This window comes from Phaenicophaeus curvirostris, chromosome 17 (genome assembly GCF_032191515.1).
Source record: "Phaenicophaeus curvirostris isolate KB17595 chromosome 17, BPBGC_Pcur_1.0, whole genome shotgun sequence".
Classification (NCBI taxonomy): domain Eukaryota; kingdom Metazoa; phylum Chordata; class Aves; order Cuculiformes; family Cuculidae; genus Phaenicophaeus; species Phaenicophaeus curvirostris.
Genome location: NC_091408.1, coordinates 5,835,528 through 5,859,482, shown reverse-complemented (window position 1 = coordinate 5,859,482; position 23,955 = coordinate 5,835,528). Strand labels below are relative to the sequence as shown.

Genomic DNA, 23,955 nt, shown 5'->3' with positions numbered 1-23,955 from the left:
ATGAGCTCAGAGCAACCACAAGGCTTTTCCCACCACATCCACATGGTGGATGAGAAGCTCAACATGAGCCAGCAATGTGCACTTGCAGCCCAGAAAGCCAACCATGGCCTGGGCTGCATCCAAAGCAGAAGGACCAGCAGGGAGAGGGAGGGGATTCTGTCCCTCTGCTCTGCTCTGGTGGGACCTCTTCTGGAGCCCTGTGTCCAGTTCTGGAGTCCTCAGCACAGGAAGGACATGGAGCTGTTGGAGCAAGTCCAAAGGAGGCCATGAAGATGATCCGAGGGCTGGAGCATCTCCTGTAGGAGGACAGGCTGAGAGAGTTGGGGGTGTTCAGCCTGGAGAACACTCCGGGGGAGACCTTAGAGCAGCTTCCAGCACTGAAAGGGGCTCCAGGAAAGCTGGGGAGGGGCTCTTGATCAGGGAGTGCAGGCACAGGACAAGGGGAAAGGGTTCTGAACTGAAGGAGGGGAGGTTGAGATGAGATCTTAGGAAAAACTCGTTTTCTGTGAGGGTGGGGAGGCCCTGGCCCAGGTTGCCCAGAGCAGTGGTGGCTGCCCCATCCCTGGAGGTGTTCAAGGCCAGGTTGGATGGGGCTTGGAGCAACCGGATCCAGTGGGACATGTCCCTGCCCAGGGCCGGGGGTGGAACTGGATGAGCATTAAGGTCCCTTCGAGCCCAAACCATTTCATGATTCTATGATTCTAGCCCCACTAAACCACCCCACGAAGCTTTTGCTGTCAGCCACAAGTGGAAAATGGTTGCTCTGGCTTGTTGGCAACTGACTAAATTCAGGTTTGTCTCCATTCCATATTAATATTTTAGAAATATGAATATTCCCTGTTAAAAAGCATCTCTGCCACCAGCATCCCTACCTGGAATTCCCTAATCTTCTTCCAATGGGATTCATCTGATGCCCCTGGGCTGTAAATGACCCTATCGATAGCGCTATAAATTCCTAGCACTGTTTATCAAGTCTGATGTGACCAGCCTTAACGATGCAGAATCATTGGGGGAGGTGTTAGGGGATGCACCCATCAGTTTTAACAATATTAAACAATAACTGATTAAAAAATATAAATCCTTAAGGCAATCTATTCAAAAAAGAGGTGAGAAAATATCACCACGGATCTGAGCGCACACACTGGCTGCAAGCAGAAGATTTGGTCTGGAGCTCCAGATTTATTACTGATAGGGAAAGAAAGGGAAGAAATGCATGGAAACATCAATGTTGAAGGAGAAGAGCCCGGCCCAGGTGAAGGCAGATGCAAGGAAAGAAGAACAGCTCCAGACCCTTTACTCATGGGAGAAGCCCAAGCGCGTCAGGGCTCCAGGTTGCAGCTCCCAGGTGGTTCCCAAGCGCTCAAGAAGGGTTTGTCATGGGAAGGGCCATCTGTCACAGCTGTCACGCGCACAGAGGAACGGCTGAGGCTTGCTTAGCTCAGCATTGAGCTCCTGCTTTCCCTTACGGAGCCCTGGGGAAAAAAGAAAACCAACCAGGGAGAAAAAGAAAAAATAATTGGAAAGCAGCTGCCCTCAGGCAGCTTTTGGGGTTGCAATGGGATTTGACCTGGAGCTCTTTGTGTTTTTCCCTTCCCTTGCCATTTCCCCGTGATTTTTTCGCCCTTGCAATACACTCCCCATCACCTTTACTTCCCAATGGATCACTTATCTCCCCGCCCGTGCTTCCCAATCCAGAGCCTCCAACTGCCACCATGCTCTCCTTTCTCCACCTATTACCTGTAAAGTGGAGCAGTGCCTGAGCATCCCCACCAGACACCTTAGGTTGATTTTCCCTCTAAGCCTCTTCTTACAGGCCACTCTTCCTTCAGAGGTGACTCTGGCAAGAAGAGGCTGCATCCAGCACCTCCAGCAAATTTTTTCCTGATGTCCAGCCTAAACCTCCCCTGGTGGAGCTTGAGGCCATTCCCTCTCATCCTGTCCCTTGTCACTTGGGAGAAGAGCCCAGCTCCCTCCTCTCCACAACCTCCTTTCAGGTAGTTGTAGAGAGCAATGAGGTCTCCCCTCAGCCTCCTCTTCTCCAGGCTAAACACCCCCAGATCTCTCAGCCGTTCCTCATAAGGCCTGTTCTCCAGCCCCTTCACCAGCTTTGTTGCTCTTCTCTGGACTCGCTCCAGAGCCTCAACATCCTTCTTGTGGTGAGGGGCCCAGAACTGAACACAGGATTCGAGGAGCGGTCTCACCAGTGCTGAGTCCAGAGGGAGAAGAACCTCCCTGGACCTGCTGGCCACGCCGTTTGATCCAAGCCAAGATGCCATTGGCCTTCTTGGCCACCTGGGCCACTGCTGGCTCGGGTTCAACCAACACTCCCAGGTCCCTCTCCTCCAGGCAGCTTTCTAGACAGACTTCTCCTAGTCTGTAGCTGCACAGGGTTGTTGTGCCCCAAGTGCAGGACCCAGCATTTGGCCTTGTTAAACTTCCTGCCATTGGTCTCAGCCCAGCAGTCCAGCCTGTTCAGATCCCTTTGGAGCCCCCCTACCCTCCAGCAGATCCACGCTTCCACCCAGCTTAGTGTCATCTGCAAACTTGCTAAGGGTGCACTCGATGCCTTCATCCAGGTCATTGATAAAGACATTGAACAGGGCATGTCCCTGAGCACCTCGTTTACCTGTATTTTAAACATCTCCAGGGATAGCAACTCAACCACCTCCCTGAGCAGTTTTTTCCAGTGCCCAATGATCCTGTCTATGAAAACTTTTTTCTAATGTCCAGCCTGAACCTCCCCTGGCGGAGCTTGAGGCCATTCCCTCTCGTCCTGTCCCCTGTCCCTTGGGAGAAGAGCCCAGCTCCCTCCTCTCCACAACCTCCTCTCAGGTAGTTGTAGAGAGCAATGAGGTCTCCCCTCAGCCTCCTCTTCTCCAGGCTGAACACCCCCAGCTCCCTCAGCCGCTTCTTGCCCTCCAGCCCCTTCCCCAGCCTCATCGCTCTTCTCTGCACTCGCTCCAGAGCCCGAGGCGCCAACAACAACCGCCCCCCCCAGCCCTTGGAGCCGCCCCGAACCCTCTGAGGGCCGCCCCGGGCCCGCCCCGCCCCCCCGGGGCTCTCGCGAGGCGGCGGGGATGGCGCGCGCGGGCGGCGCGAACCTGCCCTGGTACCGGGGGGGAAGGGGAACGGGGCGGGATGGGGAGCGGGATTGGGGGGGGGTGGTGGATGCGGCAGGCGCTGCTCCGGGATGATCCCCCCCCCAACTCCCTCCCCACAATTCTCGGTGCGCTCTCTCCGTGCTGATTCTACCCCCCACACCACCACGGGCCTCCTTCCTACCCCCCCCACCCCATTCCCAGTGCACTCTCTCCATGCTGACCCCCCCCTCATTCCCTGTGATCCCCCCCCATTCCCAGTGCACTCTCTCCATGCTGACCCCCCCCATTCCCTGTGATCCCCCCCCATTCCCAGTGCACTCTCTCCATGCTGACCCCCCCATTCCCTGTGATCCCCCCCATTCCCAGTGCACTCTCTCCATGCTGACCCCCCCATTCCCTGTGATCCCCCCCCATTCCCAGTGCACTCTCTCCATGCTGACCCCCCCCATTCCCTGTGATCCCCCCCCATTCCCAGTGCACTCTCTCCATGCTGACCCCCCCCATTCCCTGTGATCCCCCCCCATTCCCAGTGCACTCTCTCCATGCTGACCCCCATCCCCCCTCATTCCCTGTGATCCCCCCCCATTCCCAGTGCACTCTCTCCATGCTGACTCCCCACCATCCCCCGTGATCCCCTCCCATTCCCAGTTTGCTCTCTCCATGCTGACCCCCACTCTATTCCCAATGCTCTCTTTCCATGCTGACACCCCCCTACTACCACCATTCCCAGTGCACTCTCTCCATGCTGACCCCCCCTCCTCCCCCCTCATTCCCTGTGATCCCCCCCCATTCCCGGCACGCTGTCTTCATGCTGACCCTCCCATTCCCCGTGACCTACTCCCATTCCTGGTTTGCTCTCTCCATGCTGAACGCCCCCAATTCCCACTGCGCTCTCTCTGCTGCATACCCTCATTCCCACTGCACTCTCTCCATGCTGACTCCCCCATTCCCTGTGGCCTCTTCCCATTCCCAGTTTGCTCTCTCCATGTTGAACCCCCCTATTCCCAATGCACTCTCTCCATGCTGACTCCCCACTATCCCCCATGATCCCCTCCCATTCCCAGTTTGCTCTCTCCATGCTGACACCCCCCCCCATTCCCGGTGCACTCTGTCTGGGATGATCCCTCCTTTCTCCCATGCAGGGTGGAGAAGTACCGGCCGCAGGCACTGTCAGACCTGGTGTCTCACCAAGATATCCTCAGCACCAGTAAGTAACTCCCTCCCCCCAGCACCACTGGGGATACAGGGCATCCCCCAACCCCGTTATTCCTTCCCAGTTCAGAGGTTTATCAGCGAGGATCGGCTCCCGCATCTCCTCCTCTATGGACCTCCCGGTACCGGTAAGACTTCAACCATCCTTGCCTGTGCCAGGCAGCTCTACCGGGAGCGGGAGTTTGGCTCCATGGTGCTGGAGGTATGTGGGGATGGGATGGTGGGAGTGGGGTCCTCCCCACCTCTGGATGCATCCGTGAGTAGGGATGGAGATCCACGCTGTCTCCCTCCAGCTCAATGCCTCAGATGACCGAGGTATCGACATTGTCCGAGGGCCCATCCTGAGCTTCGCCAGCACCAGGACCATCTTCAAGTAAGTAGCAGGTTTACGTTGCCCATCCCTTCGTCATCCCCTGCCCTGGTGCTCGGCTTGGAAGGCATGGTTGGGGGCCTTCTGGGGTGGGCAGCGTGCCGGAGCGGATCGGAAGCTGTCAGAGGTGCCTGCAAGCGGGGAGGATGAGGGTGGCAAGGATGAGTGAGGAAGATGCTGTTCCAGAGGTTTCCCTAGGAGTGTTTATGGGGGGTCAGGCTGGGAATAAGCATCCCACATTCCCCCTTCACCACAAACTCAGCCGCTGGGACCAAAGCTGCCACCGGTTTCCTTCTCTTTGTAGGAAGGGCTTCAAGCTCGTCATCCTGGATGAAGCCGATGCCATGACCCAGGATGCTCAGAACGCCCTGAGGCGAGGTGAGGGGCACTGGGCACCTCACGCTGTTGCACCCCTTCAAGCCTTTCCCAGCCCAGCATGAGGTAGCAGCCCATGCAAGGCAGCAGATGAGGATAAGCTTCTTCCTCTTTGCAGTGATCGAGAAGTTCACAGAAAACACCCGCTTTTGCCTCATCTGCAACTACCTTTCCAAGATCATTCCCGCCTTGCAGTCCCGCTGCACTCGCTTCCGCTTCGGGCCCCTCACCCCGGAGCTGATGGTGCCCCGGCTGCAGCACGTCATACAGGAGGAGGGGTGAGCAGCAGCCTCCACACCCCCTTCTTCCCCACTTCCATAGGCAAGGAGGAGCAGCAAGTTTGGTTTACCATGGTTCTAGTTCCCTCTGGAAGCGCTGGCTCCCTCTGCAGCCTCAGATCTTGTTTTCCAGGGTGGATGTAACAGAGGATGGGATGAAGGCTCTGGTGACCCTCTCGAGCGGTGACATGCGCAGAGCCCTCAATATCTTGCAGGTATGGACCATGGCCGCAAGCCGGCAGCGAGCGGCTCCACAAAAGCAGCTGCCTTGGAGGGGTCAGTGGAGAACAGGCCGAGGTCTTCCTCCCTCCTCCACCCTCTTCTTCCTCAGAGCACCACCATGGCCTTCGGGAAGGTGACAGAGGAGAATGTCTACACCTGCACAGGACACCCCCTCAAGTCTGACATTGCCAACATCCTCGACTGGATGCTGAACCAGGACTTTTCCACTGCCTATCGCAGTATCCTTCCTGCTCTGCGGGCCCTGGGGTTTAATCCCCACTGCTCTAAATCCTCTTTGCCAGGGTTTTCCACCGTGTGACCTCCTACTTCAGCTGGGGAGGGTCCTCGCGGTTGTTGCAGGATGAGGAGTGGGATCTCACAGGGGAAAAGTCTGGATAAAAACCCTTCACTTGCTGTTATCTCAGAAATCATGGAGCTGAAGACGCTGAAGGGCTTGGCACTACAGGACATCCTCATTGAGATCCACCTCTTTGTGCACAGAGGTAGGGGCTTGCAGGGACGGCTCCTGGCTGAGCCGGGGAGGGCCAACCATCCCTCCCCAGCCCACGCCAATGCATGCCATCTCCTCTCCTCAGTCGATTTCCCACCCTCAATCCGCATCCAGCTGCTGATCAAAATGGCAGAGATCGAGTAAGTATCAGCTCACCCCGGCCCTTGCCTCAAAACACCCTCGCTGTGGGGCTGCCAGCGCACCCACCCCGTGGGGATCACACTGTGCCAGCTCCTGGCAGCCGGTGGGCACGGCTGGCAGGTGCCCACAGCCCAGCGCATCCGTCCCTGTCACACAAACCCACTAGCACTGCGCTTGCTTTGCTGCATCCCTGCCGGGGCTGCTGCTTTGTGGGGATGCAGATGCTGGTGTCAACACCCAAACCTGCCCTTGCCCCCCACTCCAGGTACCGGCTGGCTGCTGGGACCAGTGAAAAGATTCAGCTGAGCTCCCTCATCGCGGCTTTCCAAGTCACCAGGGACCTGATCGTGGCTGAAGCCTGAGTCCTGCTGTATCTCTCAGAAGCTGGAAGGGAGCCCTGTGTTCGGAGCTGCTCCCTGCACCCTTTTGTTTACTTTTAGCAAGCCTTGAGCCCACAGCCGAGGTGCACAAGTCAGGCAGCATCATTTCTAAGCTCCCTGAGGAAATACAGATGCCTCCAAAGCCCAGCAGGTTGCACTTGTCTTCTCTTTTTCCCTCTCAAGGACTGAAGGGAGGTGGCTGAGGGGATACTGAAGTGCCAAGCTCCAATGGAGAGAGAAAGCAAGGGAGGAACAGCAGCTTGGGGCTGCAGGAAGCCCCATGTCCCACCTTATGGTGGACCAACCCTCCCCAGCACTGGTCTTTTGCACTTCAGAGCCACGCAGGCACTCTCTACCACCCCAACAACCGTGGCAGGAGGGCTGGAAGTCCTGGGACCCAGCCTGGCCAGACATCCCCAGGTCACCTCTACCAGCCAAAAGGAAAGATGTGAGGAATGTTTTTTTTATTCTGTCACTGCTGTTTAGTCTGCAGAGACCTGCTCGGGTCTGTCCAGCTCATGCCCAGACCGGGAGAGCAGCAGAGCCCACAATCCTCTGGGAACTAAGCTACAGCACGAGCCGATCCCCGTGAGGGTTTTGTCAGGTGTGGTTGTAGCCCCGTATTTGTACGAACAACAAAAGCTCCGCTCAGACTGCGGCTGCTACCTTAACCCCACAACATTGCACTTGGAAGCAAAAGCACCTACCCCAGAACTCGCAGGCAGCAGGGGGACAGAGTGACCTGTGTCCCTCCAGGGCCACTGCAGCTCTGCCCCTTGCCCTCTGCAAGCACTTTTGCTGGGTTCTAGTATTATTACACCAAAAAAAAAAAATCCCTCTACATTCACAGACACAGCCCTGAAACAGGGGGAACAGCAATGCTCCTGCCCCACAGCTCACGGGTCAGCGAGATGCTGCAGTGCCTCCTCTGACCCAGGCCAACCCCATCACTGGGCAGAGGGCTCTCACCTCCACCCCTCAACTTTCCGCACTGCCTTAAAAAGTCCGGTAAGTGAGGAATTCCTTCAGCTTCCTGGGAATGGGGAGTGCCAGGACCTGGTACGTCGTCAGGAAGGTGCGCAGAGCTTTGCGACACAAGTGCTTTAGCGACGAGAGGACCCTTGGAGTGGTCCAGAATTGGACATGGCCATCTCTGGTCCTGCAAAAGGACGCAAACGACGCATAAGCACAGGGCAGAGAGACTCAACAGAGCTCAATTACTCCCAAATAAGCCAAGCTTGCAGTAAAAACATGTTCCCTAGCTCAAGAAACCAGCCTGCACCCCCAGAATTTGCTAAGCAGCCCCAAAGCTGCGGGAGGAGGGAGAAGCCCCATGTTTCTCCACTCTCCTACTGAATACACACCCTGTGGCGATGAAACCACCGTGTGGAAAGTACATGCAGCACAGGCCATTGGTCATGGGAGCAAACGCAACTGGAGACCGCAGTTCTAATGCCCAGATCCTCAGGAGCCTGAGGAGAAAAGGAGAGAACACAATGCCAGGCTGGCATCCCCAGAGTGCCTGCAGCTCCTGGTTGTTTTGGTGGTGTCCTGCTGGGACTTTCTTCCAACCAGAGGTGCCCAAGGGTGTTCTCTCACCTGTCATCCGCCACCGTGGCCAGGTAGAGGCCCTCAGGGGAGAAGCAGACGGAGCGTAGTGAGCTGATGTGGACTTCGCTGCTGTAGTCCAGTGCTGAGTGCAGTGGGACGTGGCTACAGATGGGGAGAACAAGCCCAGTGTCAGCCCTGGGCTGCCATGAGCCCCATCCCCGGTGCTCCAAGGCTGGCAGAAGGGTCAAACCCAGCCAGTCAGAGCCCCACTTCAGCCTCTGGGAAAGGGAAAGGTAGTGGCCGTGTCCAACTAGGAAGGACACCACACTTGGCCCCAAGAGTCCCCCATGGCATCGCTCTGGCCCCCTTCCACAGTCCCCCACTGGTCCCCTGGCTCTGTACCGCAGCGTCCGCAGCTGCTCCCCGGTGTAGGGGTCCCATACGATGACACAGGCATCGTAGGAGGCGGTGACGAGGAGTGCTGAGTCTGGAGAGAAGTCACACGACACCACACTGCTCTGGTGCCCCTCCAGCTTCCGGATAAGGGTGTAGGACCGCATGCTCCACAGCAGCGCCTGCAGGACAGGGGTAGGGGCTGAGCCTGGGAGCATCCCCAGGGCAGGAGCAGAAGAGAAGCACCTCAGGCATGTAGGCTCTGGTACCAGCTCCTCCATGCAGAGTTGGGATGCCTGAGGAGCAAGGGTGGCTCTGGCCTGGCCCCTTCTTTACAGGGATACTTCTTGGGAGGGCCAAGGGGAACGCTGGATTCAGCGGAACACAGGACAGCTCCCACCCAGCAGGACTCACCAACTTCTCTCCAGCCACGGAGCAGAGCATGCTGCAGTCCGGGGAGATGGAGCAGCAGTAGACCCACTGCATGTGGCCTGACAGCACCTGGACCTGCCGCCCTGGGGACAGCAGACACGCAAGTCACAAGACAGGAGCATGAGAGGCAGCCCAGCTCCTGCTCTCCCCTCCCTTTCCCAGGAGGGAATGAATACACATGGGGCTGGGGGCTCCCCAAGCTCTGTCTCCTTACAACCCCCTCCTATGCCTCTCAGACCCCCTGTTCTGTGTCAGAGGACTCTCCTCTTCTACCTCGAATACCGTCCCCACAGATCCTCTCCCATCTTCTCCGCACTCTTTCCTGCTGGCAATGCCACAGCCAGGGGTGACCAAGCACCAGGGATGTCCCTGCACGTTCCTACCATCTCTGCTCAGGTCCCAGACACGCAAGGTCTTGTCCCGTGAGGCTGACACAAGGATGAGGCTTCCATTGGGAGCGAAGCTCAGGTCTCTGACAACGTCCTGGTGTCCCAGGAGGCTGAAGAGGAGGTGTCCTGCGGAGAGTAGCTGTGCTTAGCACCATCCATGGGGAACAAGGCAGGGGAGGGACTCCGGCCCACCCCATGGAGACAGAATCTCCTTCCAAGGAGGAGCAGGGGGAGAGAAACCAGCCTGAAGCCATGACTGCTCCACTGCCAGTGAGGGCTGCTCACCTGTCTGCACCTCCCAGACCTTGATCTGCCCGTCGTTGAGCCCCGTGGCCAAGATCATGCAGGGAAGACCCAATGCACAGGTGGAGTCCGTCTCCTCAGCCTCTGCCACCGGCCAGGCGCTGAAGGCCAGGCCCCACACGATCTGGCCGCACTCCAGCGTCTTCTCCTTGGCCACCCCTCGGCTCCTCACCTCCGCTTTGCTGCCCCGGCTCTTGCACTCTGAGGTTTTGCAGCTGCTGGGAGAAACAGCTCAATGTCCAGATGGAGATCAGTGACGAGTGGTGGCCCTCAGGGATCTGTTCTGGGACCAGTGTTGTCTAATATCTCCACCAATGACATAGATAATGGGATTGAGAGCAGCCTCAGCAAGTTTGCAGATGGCATCAAGCTGAATGGTGAGGCTGACACCCCTGACAGACAGGATGCCATCCAGGAGGACCTGGACAAGCCAGAGAGTTTGGATCATGAAAACCTCATGAGGTACAACAAGGTGAAGTGCAAAGTCTTGCACCTGGGTCAAGGTGATCCTTAGTATACATACAGGCTGAGGGATGAAGAGATCGAGTGCAGCCCTGTGGAGAAGGCCCTGGGGGTTACTGGTTCATGAGAAGCTCAATGTGTGCTAGCAACATGTACTGGTAGCCTGGAAGGCCAACCATATTCTGGGCTGCGCCAGAAGCACAGCCAGCAGGGCAAAGGATGGGATTCTGCCCCTCTGCTCTGCTCTGGTGAGACCTCACCTGGAGCCCTGTGTCCATCTCTGGAACCCTCAGCACAGGGAGGACATGGACCTCTTGGAGTGGGCGCAGAGAATCATAGAATCATAGAACCACCAGGTTGGAAAAGACCCACTGGATCGAGTCCAACCATTCCTATCGATCACTAAACCATGTCCCTCAGCACCTCGTCCACCCGTCCCTTAAACCCCTCCAGGGAAGGGGACTCAACCCCCTCCCTGGGCAGCCTCTGCCAGGGACCAATGACCCTTTCTGTGAAATTTTTTTTCCTAACGTTCAGCCTGAACCTCCCCTGGTGGAGCTTGAGGCCATTCCCTCTCATCCTGTCCCCTGTCCCTTGGGAGAAGAGCCCAGCTCCCTCCTCTCCACAACCTCCTCTCAGGTAGTTGTAGAGAGGCCACGAAGACGATCCAAGGCCTGGAGCACCTCCCGTACGAGGCCAGGCTGAGAGAGTTGGGGCTGTTCAGCCTGGAGAACGCTGCGGGGAGACCTTAGAGCAGCTTCCAGCACTGAAAGGGGCTCCAGGAAAGCTGGGGGGTTGGTTCTTGGTCAGAGAGTGCAGGGATAGGATGAGGGGGGATGGTTTGAAGCTGAAAGAGGGGAGATTGAGATGAGATCTCAGGGGGAAATGCTTTGCTGTGAGGGTGGGGAGGCCCTGGCCCAGGTTGCCCAGAGCAGGGGTGGCTGCCCCATCCCTGGAGGGGTTCAAGGCCAGGTTGGATGGGGCTTGGAGCCCCTGATCCAGTGGGAGGTGTCCCTGCCCATGGCAGGGGGTGGGACTGGATGGGCTTTGAGGTCCCTTCCAACCCAAACCATCCCATGACTCCAAGGAGTGGGTCACGGCCCCCCCGTACCCTCCCTTCCCGGCCCGTTACTCACAGGAGGGGCTCGGGCAGGGGCCAGGGGATGAGTTTGACCACGCAGTGTCCCTGCGACCAGGCGAACCAGGCTCCGTCGGGGGAGAAGGCGACGCTCCAGGTCTCGCAGCTCGATTTCCAGTCGTAGCGCTGGGCGCGGCCCGGCCGCAGCTCCGCCAGCAGCGCCGGCTGCTCCGCGGGGGCAGGGCCGGCCCCGGGGCCCCCCGGCACCCCCAGCGGCCGCATGGCGCCCCCCCTCCAACCCCGGTACCCCTCGGTACCCCCCCTCCCCGGTATCCCCGGAACAGAGCCCGGAGAGCCACCACCCCGCCCCCTCCGGTCCCGCCCCCCGAGGGGGCAGCGCCGAGCCCGGCACCGCCCCGGGGAGGGACACAGCGGGGAGGGGACAGTGGGACATACCGGGAACCGGGGAGGGGACGCGGGACACAGCGGGGAGGGGACACAGCGGGGACCGGAGACACGGGACAGACTGGGAACCGGGGAGGGGAGAGACCGGGGACCGGGGACACGGGACAGACCGGGGAGGGGACAAGGGACACGCTGGGGACCGGGGAGGGGACAGACCGGAGACACGGGACAGGCTGGGAGCTGGGGAGGTGACACACTTGGGACTGGGGACACGGGACAGACCGGGAAGGTGACATGGGACATACCGGGAACCGGGGAGGGGACACAGGACACAGCGGGGAGGGACAGACCGGGGTCTGGGGACACGGGACATGGCGGGGAGGGGACACGGCGGGAACCGGGGACACGGGACAGACCGGGAACCGGGGAGGGGAGAGACCGGAGACACGGGACACAGCGGGAACCGGGGAGGGAACACACTAGGGACTGGGGACACGGGACAGACCGGGAAGGTGACATGGGACATACCGGGAACCGGGGAGGGGACACAGGACACAGCGGGAACCGGGGACACAGGACAGACCGGGAACCGGGTAGGGGACATGGGACATAGCGGGGAGGGGACAGACCGGAGACATGGGACACAGAGGGAACCGGGGAGGGGACACACTAGGGACTGGGGACACGGGACATAGCGGGGAGGGACAGACCGGGGTCTGGGGACACGGGACATGGCGGGGAGGGGACACAGCGGGAACCGGGGACACGGGACAGACCGGGAACCGGGGAGGGGACACACTAGGGACTGGGGACACGGGACAGACCGGGGAGGTGACATGGGACATACCGGGGAGGGGACACGGGACAGACCGGGAACGGGGGAGGGGAGAGACCGGGGACCGGGGACACGGGACAGACAGGGGAGGGTACAAGGGACACACTGGGGACCGGGGACATGGGACATATCGGGAACTGGGGACACGGGACTCACCGGGAGCCGGGGAGGGAACACACTGGGGACACTGTACATGCCGCACCGGGGACAGCCCGCACCGGGGACACGGGACAGACCCGCACCGGGGACAGCCCCTGCACCCACACGGTGACATCCCAGCACTGACCCCTCTAAGGACCCCGCACCCACACGGTGACACCCCCGGCAGCGACACCCCCGCCCCAAGGAGCCGCTCGATGACACCCCCGGCAGTGACACACACACAGTACACACACGGTGCCCCCCAAGCCACCGCTTGCTGTCCCCCCAAAGATGTCCCCCCACCCGTTCCCTGCCCCCCAGCAGCCCCTCGACACCCCCCTAGCAGAGATTCCCCCAACCAAGGCTCCAGCACCCGCTCTGTGCCCCCCCAGCAGCACCCCAAGGCTCCAGCACCCACTCTGTGCCCCCCCAGCAGCACCCCAAGGCTCCAGCACCCGCTCTGTGCTCCCCCAGCAGCACCCCAAGGCTCCAGCACCCACTCTGTGCCCCCCCAGCAGCACCCCAAGGCTCCAGCACCCTCTCTGTGCCCCCCCAGCAGCACCCCAAGGCTCCAGCACCCTCTCTGTGCCCCCCCAGCAGCACCCCAACGCTCCAGCACCCGCTCTGTGCCACCCCAGCAGCACCCCAACGCTCCAGCACCCGCTCTGTGCCCCCCCAGCAGCACCCCAAGGCTCCAGCACCCACTCTGTGCTCCCCCAGCAGCACCCCAAGGCTCCAGCACCTGCTCTGTGCCCCCCCAGCAGCACCCCAAGGCTCCAGCACCTGCTCTGTGCCCCCCCAGCAGCACCCCAAGGCTCCAGCACCCACTCTGTGCTCCCCCAGCAGCACCCCAAGGCTCCAGCACCTGCTCTGTGCCCCCCCAGCAGCACCCCAAGGCTCCAGCACCTGCTCTGTGCCCCCCCAGCAGCACCCCAAGGCTCCAGCACCTGCTCTGTGCTCCCCCAGCAGCACCCCAAGGCTTCAGCACCCGCTCTGTACCCCCCCAGCAGCACCCCAACGCTCCAGCACCCACTCTGTGCTCGATGCCACAGGGGGACAAGGTCCCATGGGGTCCCCCAAGCTGTTTCCTTCTCCAACCCCCAAAGACTGATGCTCCCCATGCCCCCCCCCGCCACGGTTGGGGGTGTTACAGCCCAGACACCCCCAGCCTGGGGACAGTCCCTGGTGCCACTCAGCGGTGACAGGAGCGCAGCTGCACCCCCCGCCCCGGGGGACACCTCTCAGCCACGGCCCTGTGCCTCAGTTTCCCCAGTGCTAAAACAGGGGATGCTAAAACGCTGATGATCTGTTGTAGACAGAGACCACGCAGTGGTCCCAGGCCAGTGAGCGACCTGTGGCTACCAACACGGTCGCCACATGCCCAGTGGGCACTCAGCCAGCCCCCCAAGCTGGCCCACCCTGTGCCTCAGTTTCCCCATCGCTCGGAGTGGGGGTTCTTTGCCCCCACACCGGTGGTCGCCGGCAGACAGGGGGACCCCACGGCGGGTCCCCACCGAGTGGGCAACCTGTGGCTAGCGGCACGGTGGCCACTGGCCCTGTGGGCACGGTGCCAGCCCCCCCGAGCTCGCCCGCTGCTGCGTGCCCGCGCTTCGCCTCGCTTGCTCGTCGCTCGGGCGCAGGTGGGGAGTGAAGCACGGAGAAAAAAACAACCCCGTAGAGGAAAAAGGAAGAAGCAACTGCGAGAAACGAGCGAGGAGGAGGAGGAGGCCCCCCCCATCCGCCGGGTGGGGGACTCAGGGCACCCCACAAGCACCCATCGCAGCCCCCCCATGGGCTCCTAAGTTGCCAGCATGGCCAAAGCCACCTCGCTGCACTGCCGGGTGGTGGAGGGGAAGGACCTGCCCGCCAAGGACGTGTGAGTGGCTGGGGGGGGGCTCACAGCCCCCCAAATCCCCTGGGAGATTGGGGGGTGGGGGGGACACCCCTGGGTTCTCAGCTCTCCCTGCGGCTTCGGGGGTCCCTGCTTGCACCCATGCTGGAAGGGACCCCGTTGCCCCAAAGGTGGGGTCTGGGGGTGGCAGGGGGCTGCCAGCCCCCCCCGGATTGAGGGGTATGAGCCCCCCAACCCTCCGGGCAGCCCCCAGTGTCCCCATAGGGCTGTGGGTAGCACTGGGGGGGGCACAGTCCCCTGCACCCCCAGAGCTGACGGGCACCCACTCCTTGCCCCCTCCCATCCCTTGAGGGGAGGGGGGGTTGATGAGTGGGGGGGTGCAGCCCCCCCCCTTTCTCTCCCCCCCCCACCTGCTCATGCCCTGCAGATACGCCCCGGCAGAGCTGGCACCCCACGCGCATCCGGATGTGCCAACCTGGCACCGCCGGCCGCTCCCAGGGCTGGGGACGCTGGGCACGGCCGCAGCTACACAGCCTCCCTGCCTCAGTTTCCCCGTCTGGCAGGGGTCGTGGTCCCACGCTGCGTGTCCAGCTGCGGGGGGGCTGGGCACAATGGGGTGATGTGGCCCCCCAGGACGGGGAGGAGGTGCCTGATGCTGCTCCCAAACCCAGTCCTGGGGCTGTGAAGGGGTTCGGGGTGACCCCCTCTCATCTAGTTTGCCTGCACATCCCTGTGGACTGGCCGTGTGGGGGCTTTGCTGGGCGGGGGAGGGCAAGGGGGGGCACTGAGCTACCCCTGGGTAGAACAAAGATGTGCGTTAGCCAGAATGCATCATTGCCCGCTGTGCCCGCAGCTGGGATGCTCCCACGCGTGGCTGACGAGGCTGTGGTCACCTCCCTGGCCCCACGCACAGTATGACACGCCCAGCCCCCCCAGCACGCCCTGCTCCACCAGCTGGGGAGTCGGGGCTCCAGAATCACCCCACGACTGGCACCCCTGGGTGCTGCACCACCTGCCGTGAGCGACTGGGGAAGGGGCTTTGCAGGGGACCAGGTGGAAGCACCCTGAATCCAGCTTCATCCCTTTCATCCCCTCCATCCTCATCCTCCCCCGCAGAAGGGATTGAGCCCAGGGCCAGGCTGGGGTCACCGTGACACCGTGGGTTGCCACCCACAGGAACTCTGTGCTGCTGGCTAGACACCAGGACCCATGGATGGGGGCCACGGGAACACAGGGTGATGGCTTGGGGTGCCCCACAGGGGGTCCTCACATCAAGGAGCACCTACAAGGTGGTGTCCCCATCCCAGTGTCCACTGTGGATGAGACCGGAAAACTCATCTCACCCATGGGGCTGGTGTTCACTGGTGGGGATTGATGCTCAGATCCCTCCCTCCATCCCCTGCTCAGGTCTGGCTCCAGCGATCCCTACTGCGTGGTCAAGGTGGACAACGAGGTGGTGGCCAGGTACGGGGGACACTGTGCCAGCCCAGGGGAGGACACGGGGGGGGGGACAGATGTCCTCGCAGGGGTGCAGCCACCTCTCCCATGCAGGACGGCCACGGTGTGGAAGAGCCTGAACCCTTTTTGGGGTGAGGAATACACCCTGCGCTTGGCCCGCGACTTCCACAACCTCTCCGTCTACGTGCTGGATGAAGACACCATCGGGTAAGATGGATGATGGAGGTGGGTGGCACGTCCCTCTCGGTGGCCTCAGCACCTGGCGTGTCTGTGCCCTTGCAGGCAGGATGATGTTATCGGGAAGGTCTCACTAAGCCGCCAGCAGATCTCAGCAGAGCCACGGGGTGAGTGGGCGGCACGGTGGGCGTGGGTGGGGGTCAGCGGGGCCCCAGCGTGGCACCCTGGGGCACCCACCCTGTCTCCCTCGGCAGGTGTGGACAGCTGGCTCAGCCTGGCGCCCGTGGACCCCGACGAGGAGGTGCAGGGAGAGATCCACCTGGAGCTGTGCGTCCCTGAGCAGAACCCGCGGGTGCTGCGCTGCCACCTCGTCGAGGCCAGGTCGGGGTGCTGGATGGGCACCATGGGGATGCCACCAACTCAGGGTCTTATTTTCAGGAGGGAAGGAGGGCAGGGGATGGCGACAGCGGTGACATGGGGCTCATCATCCCCTCTACGCACTTGCTGTGTCTCTGCTTGAGGGCATTGATGCCAACACACGTGTGATGATGCTGTGAGGTCTCAGCAGGGAATGCCAGCACTGTTTGGGGACAAAGGGAGGGGACAGCCCCCATCCAAGCAGCTTTGGCTTCAGCACCAGGGGAAACTGAGGCACACCCCGAGCTGCCCCTCCGCTCGGCCCTGTGTGCGTGTGCCCCTGCGTGCGTGTTTGCCTGCGTGCGTGTGCCCACACGCGTGGCTGCCAGACGTCACGCTGCTGGGTGGCATAGGCAGCATCCTGTTGCCATGGCAACCAAAGCAGGTACCCAAGGCAACCAGCTGGCCATGGGGACAAGCAGCAGGGACAGCAGAGTCCCCCCCCCACACACACACTCTCACTGTGCAGTTTGTTTGGTCCCCAGGGACTGGGGGAGTGGGGTTGGAAAGCCAGGGAATGGGGTCCCAGCATACCCCCAGTACCTACTGGTGCCCAGCAGTGCTGGGAAAAAGAGGGGGCACAGGGATGTAGGGACCATGCTGATGAGGACAGGACCCCTGCCCGCTGCACCCCCACTGACCCCCACCTCCCCACAGGGACCTGGCACCCCGAGACCCCTCAGGCACCTCGGACCCCTTCGCCCGGGTCTCGTGCTGCGGGCACACCTTGGAGACAGCCGTGAGTCGGGGTGCTGGGATCCAGGGGCTCAGGCACCTCGTGTCCCCCCGACCCTGACACCCATCCCTGTCCCCAGCAGGTGATTAAGAAAACCCGTTTCCCGCACTGGGACGAGGTGCTGGAGTTTGAGCTGGCGGAGGGCGAGCTGGGGGACACCGTGCTAAGCGTGGAGGTGTGGGACTGGGACATCGTGGGCAAGAATGACTTCTTGGGACGGGTGAGGACTTCAGGGCAGGGTCCCAGGGCCACCTCAGCATCCTCCAGCCCCTCCCCGTGCTCAGGGTCCAGAGGACCCATGGAGATGGGGATGGGGCAGGGGTCATCCAGACACCCCCCCCAGGGTGTGCCTGGGGTGATGCTGAAGCCCCAAATCCATTCATACCCACACACTGGCTGTACTGGGAACACTGGGGTGCCCAGCCCTGCCTGTACTGGGGTCAAGGTGGGGATCTAGGACCTGGCTGCACTGGGAAAATTGGGATAGCCTACCACGGCTGTACTGGAGTCACTGGGGTACTGGTTCTGGGATACTGGGATGAGCAGGGGACGCTATCCAGCCATGCTTATACTGGGATCATTTGGGTGCCAGCCCCGGGGTACTGGGATCAGTGGGGTATCCAGGCGTATCTGTACTGGGGTCACTGGGGTACTGGTTCTGGGATACTGGGATGAGTAGGGGGAGGTATCCAGACATATTTATAGTGGGATCACTGGAGTGCCAGCCCTGGGGTACTGGGATCAGTGGGGCATCCAGCTGTATCAGTACTGGGGTCACTGGGGTGCCAGCCTTGGCTGTACTGGGATCACTGGGGTATCCTCGCTGTGTGCTGGGCTCTCACCCAAGGCAGGTCCCCACTGTGGGGGTGCAGCGCAGGGTGCTGGGGTGTGTGTGTCCCCATCTCAGACCCCACCTCTGGCCCCTCAGGTCGAGTTCCCGCTGGACACCATCTACGCAGCCCCCCTCAAGGGCTGGTTCCAGCTCCTGCCCTTCCCCAGCGCCACCGAGACCCACGGGTGAGCACAGCCCTCCCGTCCCAGTAGGGAAGGGGCCAAAGGGATGGAGTTGGGGGGTGCAGGACACGGCCGAGCCCCTCCGGTGTTGTTGCAGGGGGCACCTGGGTGCCCTGCGGCTGGCGGTGCGGATGGTGGAGGACAGAATCCTACCCTACATCTACTACCAACCCCTCATCCAGCTCCTCACCGAGCCCATCCTCTGCCCTGCCCAGGTGGGTGCTGTGGGGCGGGGGACCCTTGGGGGTAGACAGGGACCCCCCTGGCGTAGGGAGATCACTGTGCCAACACTGCCTTCCCCACAGCCTGCCGCCGGCACAGCCCTGGCCATCCTGGAGGAGGTGACCTCGGGGGAGAGCAGGCAGGACGTGGCCACCAAGCTGGTGAAGATCTTCTTGGGGCAGGGGCTGGTCGTGCCCCTCCTGGACTATCTCATCACCTGCGAGCTGGCCAGGACCAGTAAGTGCCAGGGCTTGGGGCACCACCTGCATCCCCCTCGAGCTGGGAAACTGGCTTGCCAAGGTCTCCTCCTGCTCCTACGGGGAGAAGAGTGGGGCCACCAAGGTGGGGGGCAGGAAAGGGGCCACCAAGGGGAAGGCAGAAAGGTGCCACTTGTCCCTGGGGTTGGGAACACCATTACCCCATGCCCACCTCACCATGGCCTCTGCACTCTTCCAGCGGACCCCAACACCCTCTTCCGCTCCAACTCACTGGCCTCCAAGTCGGTGGAGCAGTTCATGAAGGTGAGCGCAGGAGGGGACGCGGGCCACTACGCCTTCCCGCGATGGCACTGGGTCCCAGCAGGGTGGCAGGGAACAGTCTGAGGACTCAGACGGTGACCTCCCGTCCCTTACAGGTGGTGGGGCTGCCCTACCTGCATGAGGTCCTGAAGCCTGTGGTGAACCGCATCTTCGAGGAGAAGAAGTACGTGGAGCTGGACCCAGGCAAGATGGAGCTGAGCCGGAGCAGGCAAGTGCAGGGAGGTGGCTGGGGGAGAACACTTGCTGGGCATGTCCCAAGCCATCCTCATCCCAGTGTCCCTTGTGGGAGGGGTCACCCATTGCTGCTGAGTCCGTGAGTCACCCCGATGGCTTTTGGCCACCTCAGGGTGGCCCATTCCTGGGCATCGCGTGCCCCTGACCCGGCGTTATCCCCGCAGGAGGATCTCCTTCAAAGGGTCCCTGTCCGAGGCGCAGGTGCGGGAAAGCAGCCTGGAGCTGCTGAAGGGCTACCTGGGGGACATCGTCGATGCCATCGTGGGTTCAGTGGAGAAGTGTCCTCTCCTCATGAGAGCGGCCTTCAAGCAGCTCCGCAGGCGTGTGGAGGAGCGGTTCCCCTCAGAGCAGCACGAGGTGGGCCACGCGGTGAGGCCAGGGCTGAGGTTCCCCGTGTCACCGGGACCACCACCCTGAGCTGTCCCTGTCCCTGGCCAGGACGTGCGGTACTTCTCCATCAGTGGGTTTCTCTTCCTCCGCTTTTTCGCCCCCGCTGTCCTCACCCCGAAGCTCTTCAGCCTCCGGGAGCAGCACGCTGACCCCCGCACTGGCCGCACGCTCCTGCTGCTCGCCAAGGTGACGGGACCCCAGGGAGGGGTGGAGACCTTGGGAAGGAATGGGGTCACTGCGGAGAGATGGGAACCTTGGGGAGGGATGAAGACATTGGGGAGGGATGAGGACCTTGAGGTGGGATGGGGACATTGGGGAGGGATGGGGACATTGGGGAGGGATGGAGACCTTAGAGAGGGATGGGGACCTTAGGGAGGGATGGCAGCATTGGGGAGGGATGGGGACCTTGAGGAGGGATGGAGACCTTGGGGGGAGATGGGGACCTGGGAGAGAGATGTGGGTATTTGAGACAGATGGGGATGCTGGGGAGGGATTGAGACCCAGGAAGGGATGGGGACCTCAGGAAGTGATTGGAACCTTGGGAAGTAATGGGGACCTTAGGGAGGGATGGGGACCTTGAAGAGAGATGGGGACCTCGGGGGCAGATGGGGATGCTGGGGAGGGATTGGTACTCTGGGGAAGGATGGAGACCCCATAGAGCGATGGGGACCCTGGGGAGCGATGGGGACCACGGGGAGCGATGGGGACCACTGGAAGAGATGGAGACCCTTGGTAAAAGATAGGGACTTGGGGAGCGATGGGGGCCGCTTTACTCCCCAATTCCCAAGCCCCTGGGGTGCAGGGGAGCATCCAGAGTGGGGATACCCCTCCTCTAGCCCCCACACCATGACGGGTACGGTAGCACAAGCCCTTCCCCGCATGGCACAGGCGCTGCAGAGCATCGGCAACCTGGGGCTGCAGCTGGGGCAGGGCAAGGAGCCCTGGATGGCCCCGCTGCACCCTGTCCTGGTGCCCAGCGTCACCCGCGTCAAAGCCTTCCTGGATGGCCTGGTCACGGTGGAGAGCACTGAGGGTGAGTGGGCACGGGGGACACCGCTGGGGCTGACTCTGGTGTCATCATCCCTGGGAGCACTCTGAGAGCATCCCTAGGAGTATCATGGGAACATCCTGGAAGCATCCACAGGAGAATCCCAGAGGGCATCCTGGGAGCATCCAAGGAGTATCCTGGGAGTATCCCTAGGAGCATCTCTGGGAGCATCCCTAGGGAGGGGGGCCCGTTGGGTGCCACGTGGATGCTGCCAGGATGGGCATCATCCTGGGAGGTAGTGGCACATGGGGTGACGCTGCTGCCTCCCTGCCCGGCTGTGCCACAGCGGCAGCAGGTGAGGGGACAGTGCCACCAGCGCTCTCCCACCCCTCTGGCACCATCAAGGAGGGGTACCTACACACCCGCGTGGCGGGGGCGCCCACCCTGCTGCCCCGCTTCAAGAAGAAGTACTTCTGGCTCAGCACCGAGGCTCTGACCTACTCCAAGTCCCCCGCGTGCCAGGTGGGTGCTGCCCATGCCCCCCACCCTACGGCGGGTGCTGTGGGGATGCAGTGACGTGGTGTTTTGGGGTCCCTAGGTGCGCTGCTCCATCCCCGTGCCACGGATGCGGGCAGTGGAGCAGGTGGATGAGGGCACCTTCCAGCACCCCTACATCCTGCAGATCGTGGCACAGGATGGCACGGAGCAGCTCAGCACCACCTATATCCAATGCAAGGTGGGTGCCCCCCAAGTTTGCCCCAGTCTGCACTGGGAGCCCCCAACCCGGAGCCCCAGGTACCTCCTCCCTGCACCCACCCCCATTCCCATGGGACAATGGGAGCAGACCCAGTCCCAAATCCAGCACGCACTGGCTGTACTGGGAACACTGGGGTGCCCAGCCCCATCTGTACTGGGGTCAGGGGGGTATCTGGGTCCTGGCTGTACTGGGAAAATTGGAGGGTCCCATCCTGGCTGTACTGGGGTAACTGGGGAACCAACTCTCTGTACTGGGGTCACTGGGGAACCATCTCTATTATACCGGGATCAGTCGGGTATCCAGCCCTGTCTGTACTGGGGTCACTGGGGTCCCCTGTGTCCCGCAGTGCCACCTCCCGCCAGGTCCTCCCTGGGCAGCTGTGCCATCAAGCTGTCACTCCCTGTCCCCTGCCCGTAATGCCACCCCCGGTGCCTCCAGCAGCATCACTGGTGCCCACTGGCACCCTCCTCCTCCTCCGTGGAGGATCAGGGTGGCCCCGGGGTGCCGGCGGGGTGCCACCCTCCCTCGCTGTCCCCACAGAGCACCCAGGAGCTGTGGCAGTGGCTGTGGGCGCTGCGCCAGGCCAGCAGCGGCAACCAGGCCATGCTGCCCACTTGCCACCCGGGCACCTTCCGCGCCGGCCGCTGGACCTGCTGCCTGCAGCCCGACGCCACCGGTAAGGCCGGCGGGCACCCCAGGGTGGAGGGTCCCATGGGTAGGGGGGGTCCCATGGGTGGAGGGTGACCCCGGCACCCTCACCGCGGTGTCGTTGGCAGCGCCGGGGTGCAGCCGGACACACCGCACCGTGGCCTTGGGCGAGTGGAACGACCCCCTGGACCCCGCGGCGGCAGCGCAGACCCTCTACGGGCACCTCCGTCGGGCGGGGGCTCGGTGAGGCTGGGGGGGCGCGGGGACCCCAGTGGCGGCGGGCAGGGGGCTGAGGGTCCCTGTCCTGCAGGGCAGCGGGCGCTGAGGGACACCAGAGTGGCGCGGAGGCCGAGACCCCCAGCCTGGGGCTGGCAGGTACGGGGGGGACCCTGCACCTGCAGACGGACCGGGACAGGGCTGGCACACGCAGGCACACGCATCCACACACATGAATCCACACACATGAATCCACACACATGAATCCATACACACGCACGCTTGCACCTGCACGCACACGCACATGCATGCACCGTTGCACACGTGTGCAGGCACAGACACAAACGCACAGGCTTGCACATGCTTGCACACACATGCACACACTTGCATACGCTTACAGGTGCGTGCACACACTTACACACATGCACACATTTGCATATACTTACACATGCATGCACACACTTACATGCATGCACACAGTTGCACACGCGTGCAGGCACAGACACAAACACACAGGCTTGCACACGCATGCACACACTTGCATATGCTTACACGTGCGTGCACACACTTACATGCATGCACACACTTGCACATGTGTGCAAGCACAGACACAAACACACAGGCTTGCACACACTTGCACACACATGCACACACATGCACACACTTGCATATGCTTGCACGTGCATGCACAAACTTCCATGCATGCACAGTTGCACACGTGTGCAGGCACAAACACAAATGCACAGGCTTGCACACGCTTGCACACACATGCACACATTTGCATACACTTACACATGCATGCACACACATGCATGCACAGTTGCACACGTGTGCAGGCACAAACACAAACACACAGGTTTGCACACACATGCACACACTTGCACACGCTTACACGTGCACGCACACACTTACATGCTTGCACACACTTGCACATTCATGCAAACGCTTCCACAATCCTCCATACACGTGCAGGCAGATGCTTGCACACGCAGGCACACGCTTGTACAACAGAGAGCTCTCAGTGGATTCCCTCCACCAGGGGACAGCAAATACCCACGGAGGCAGGGACAGGGGGACACAGGGACACAGGGACATACGGACACGGGGACACGTGCCCAGGCACACGCACACGGATGCGCTCCCCGCGGGTGGCTGATGCACTCGAGTGGGTCCGGGGGAGGGTGCAGGGAGTGGGGTCTGGGGGATGGATGACAGGAGGGGCGGGGGAGGCTGCAGGGGAGGCTGGGGGGCTGGTGGGGGGGGACCGTGGGTGGGTGCAGGGGGGGTTGCAGGGTTTTAGTGCAGGGGGGTTGCAAGGGGGTTGGTGCAGGGAGGTCTGTGCAGGGGGGTCGGTGCAGGGGGGGCTGCACGGGGGGGTTGCAGGGAGTCGGTGCAGGGGGGTCGGTGCAGGGGGGGTCGCAGGGATGGGGGTCGCAGGGATCGGTGCCGGGGGTCGGTGCCGGGGGCGGCGCTGACCCTGCCGGCGGTGGGGGCAGGCGGACCCGTGGCGGAGCGGCTGCAGGCCGTGCTGCGGGACCTGGACATCGCCCACGACGCCTTCGCCCGCCGTGACGGCGCCCCGAGCTCCCCCCGAGAGCCCCCGACGGCCCCCTCGGCACCGAGCCCCCCTCCGCCTCCAAGCTCCTCCCCGGCCCCCCGCATTTGAACGGCGGCGGGGGACTACAACCCCCAGCATGCCCCGCGGCGCACGCGGGTCGGGGCTGGCCG

At 62.0% G+C, this 23,955-nt stretch overlaps 4 protein-coding genes across 5 annotated transcripts in view; 2 read left to right on the top strand and 2 right to left on the bottom strand.

Annotated features, from left to right (window-relative positions):
* Positions 1-3,076: 3,076 nt before the first annotated feature.
* RFC5 (replication factor C subunit 5) lies at positions 3,077-6,737 on the top strand. 2 transcript variants are annotated; one of them, XM_069870720.1, is made up of 11 exons: positions 3,077-3,109; positions 4,244-4,308; positions 4,379-4,515; positions 4,607-4,686; positions 4,988-5,061; positions 5,177-5,336; positions 5,470-5,551; positions 5,668-5,797; positions 5,984-6,061; positions 6,155-6,209; positions 6,476-6,737. In XM_069870720.1, the coding sequence occupies exons 1-11, from the start codon at positions 3,078-3,080 to the stop codon at positions 6,570-6,572; spliced, it is 990 nt and encodes a 329-aa protein (XP_069726821.1). In that variant the 5' UTR covers position 3,077; the 3' UTR covers positions 6,573-6,737. The 2 variants fall into 2 exon arrangements, with proteins under 2 accessions (XP_069726821.1, XP_069726820.1); XM_069870719.1 differs by having other exon boundaries at positions 5,984-6,209.
* A 603-nt stretch (positions 6,738-7,340) lies between these two features.
* On the bottom strand, positions 7,341-9,833 carry WSB2 (WD repeat and SOCS box containing 2). Its single transcript, XM_069871374.1, has 7 exons — positions 9,641-9,833; positions 9,350-9,481; positions 8,949-9,049; positions 8,544-8,716; positions 8,190-8,303; positions 7,955-8,062; positions 7,341-7,749 (listed from the first exon to the last, which is right to left on the bottom strand). Exons 1-7 carry the CDS (start codon positions 9,696-9,698, stop codon positions 7,587-7,589), a joined length of 849 nt encoding a protein of 282 aa, XP_069727475.1. The 5' UTR covers positions 9,699-9,833; the 3' UTR covers positions 7,341-7,586.
* A 4,484-nt stretch (positions 9,834-14,317) lies between these two features.
* RASAL1 (RAS protein activator like 1) lies at positions 14,318-23,893 on the top strand. The gene is made up of 21 exons (XM_069871250.1): positions 14,318-14,455; positions 15,839-15,895; positions 15,983-16,096; positions 16,172-16,233; positions 16,321-16,447; positions 17,141-17,222; positions 17,302-17,439; positions 18,148-18,236; positions 18,331-18,448; positions 18,539-18,692; positions 18,912-18,976; positions 19,090-19,202; positions 19,393-19,585; positions 19,667-19,804; positions 20,507-20,651; positions 20,953-21,128; positions 21,205-21,342; positions 21,904-22,039; positions 22,140-22,254; positions 22,322-22,386; positions 23,724-23,893. The coding sequence occupies exons 1-21, from the start codon at positions 14,391-14,393 to the stop codon at positions 23,891-23,893; spliced, it is 2,460 nt and encodes an 819-aa protein (XP_069727351.1). The 5' UTR covers positions 14,318-14,390.
* AP1B1 (adaptor related protein complex 1 subunit beta 1) overlaps positions 15,484-23,955 on the bottom strand; it is a 95,074-nt gene continuing 86,602 nt past the window's right edge. Inside the window, exon 24 of the transcript XR_011338656.1 lies at positions 15,484-15,495. The gene's annotated coding sequence lies outside the window, so the exon portion shown is untranslated. The remainder of the gene's footprint in view (positions 15,496-23,955) is intronic.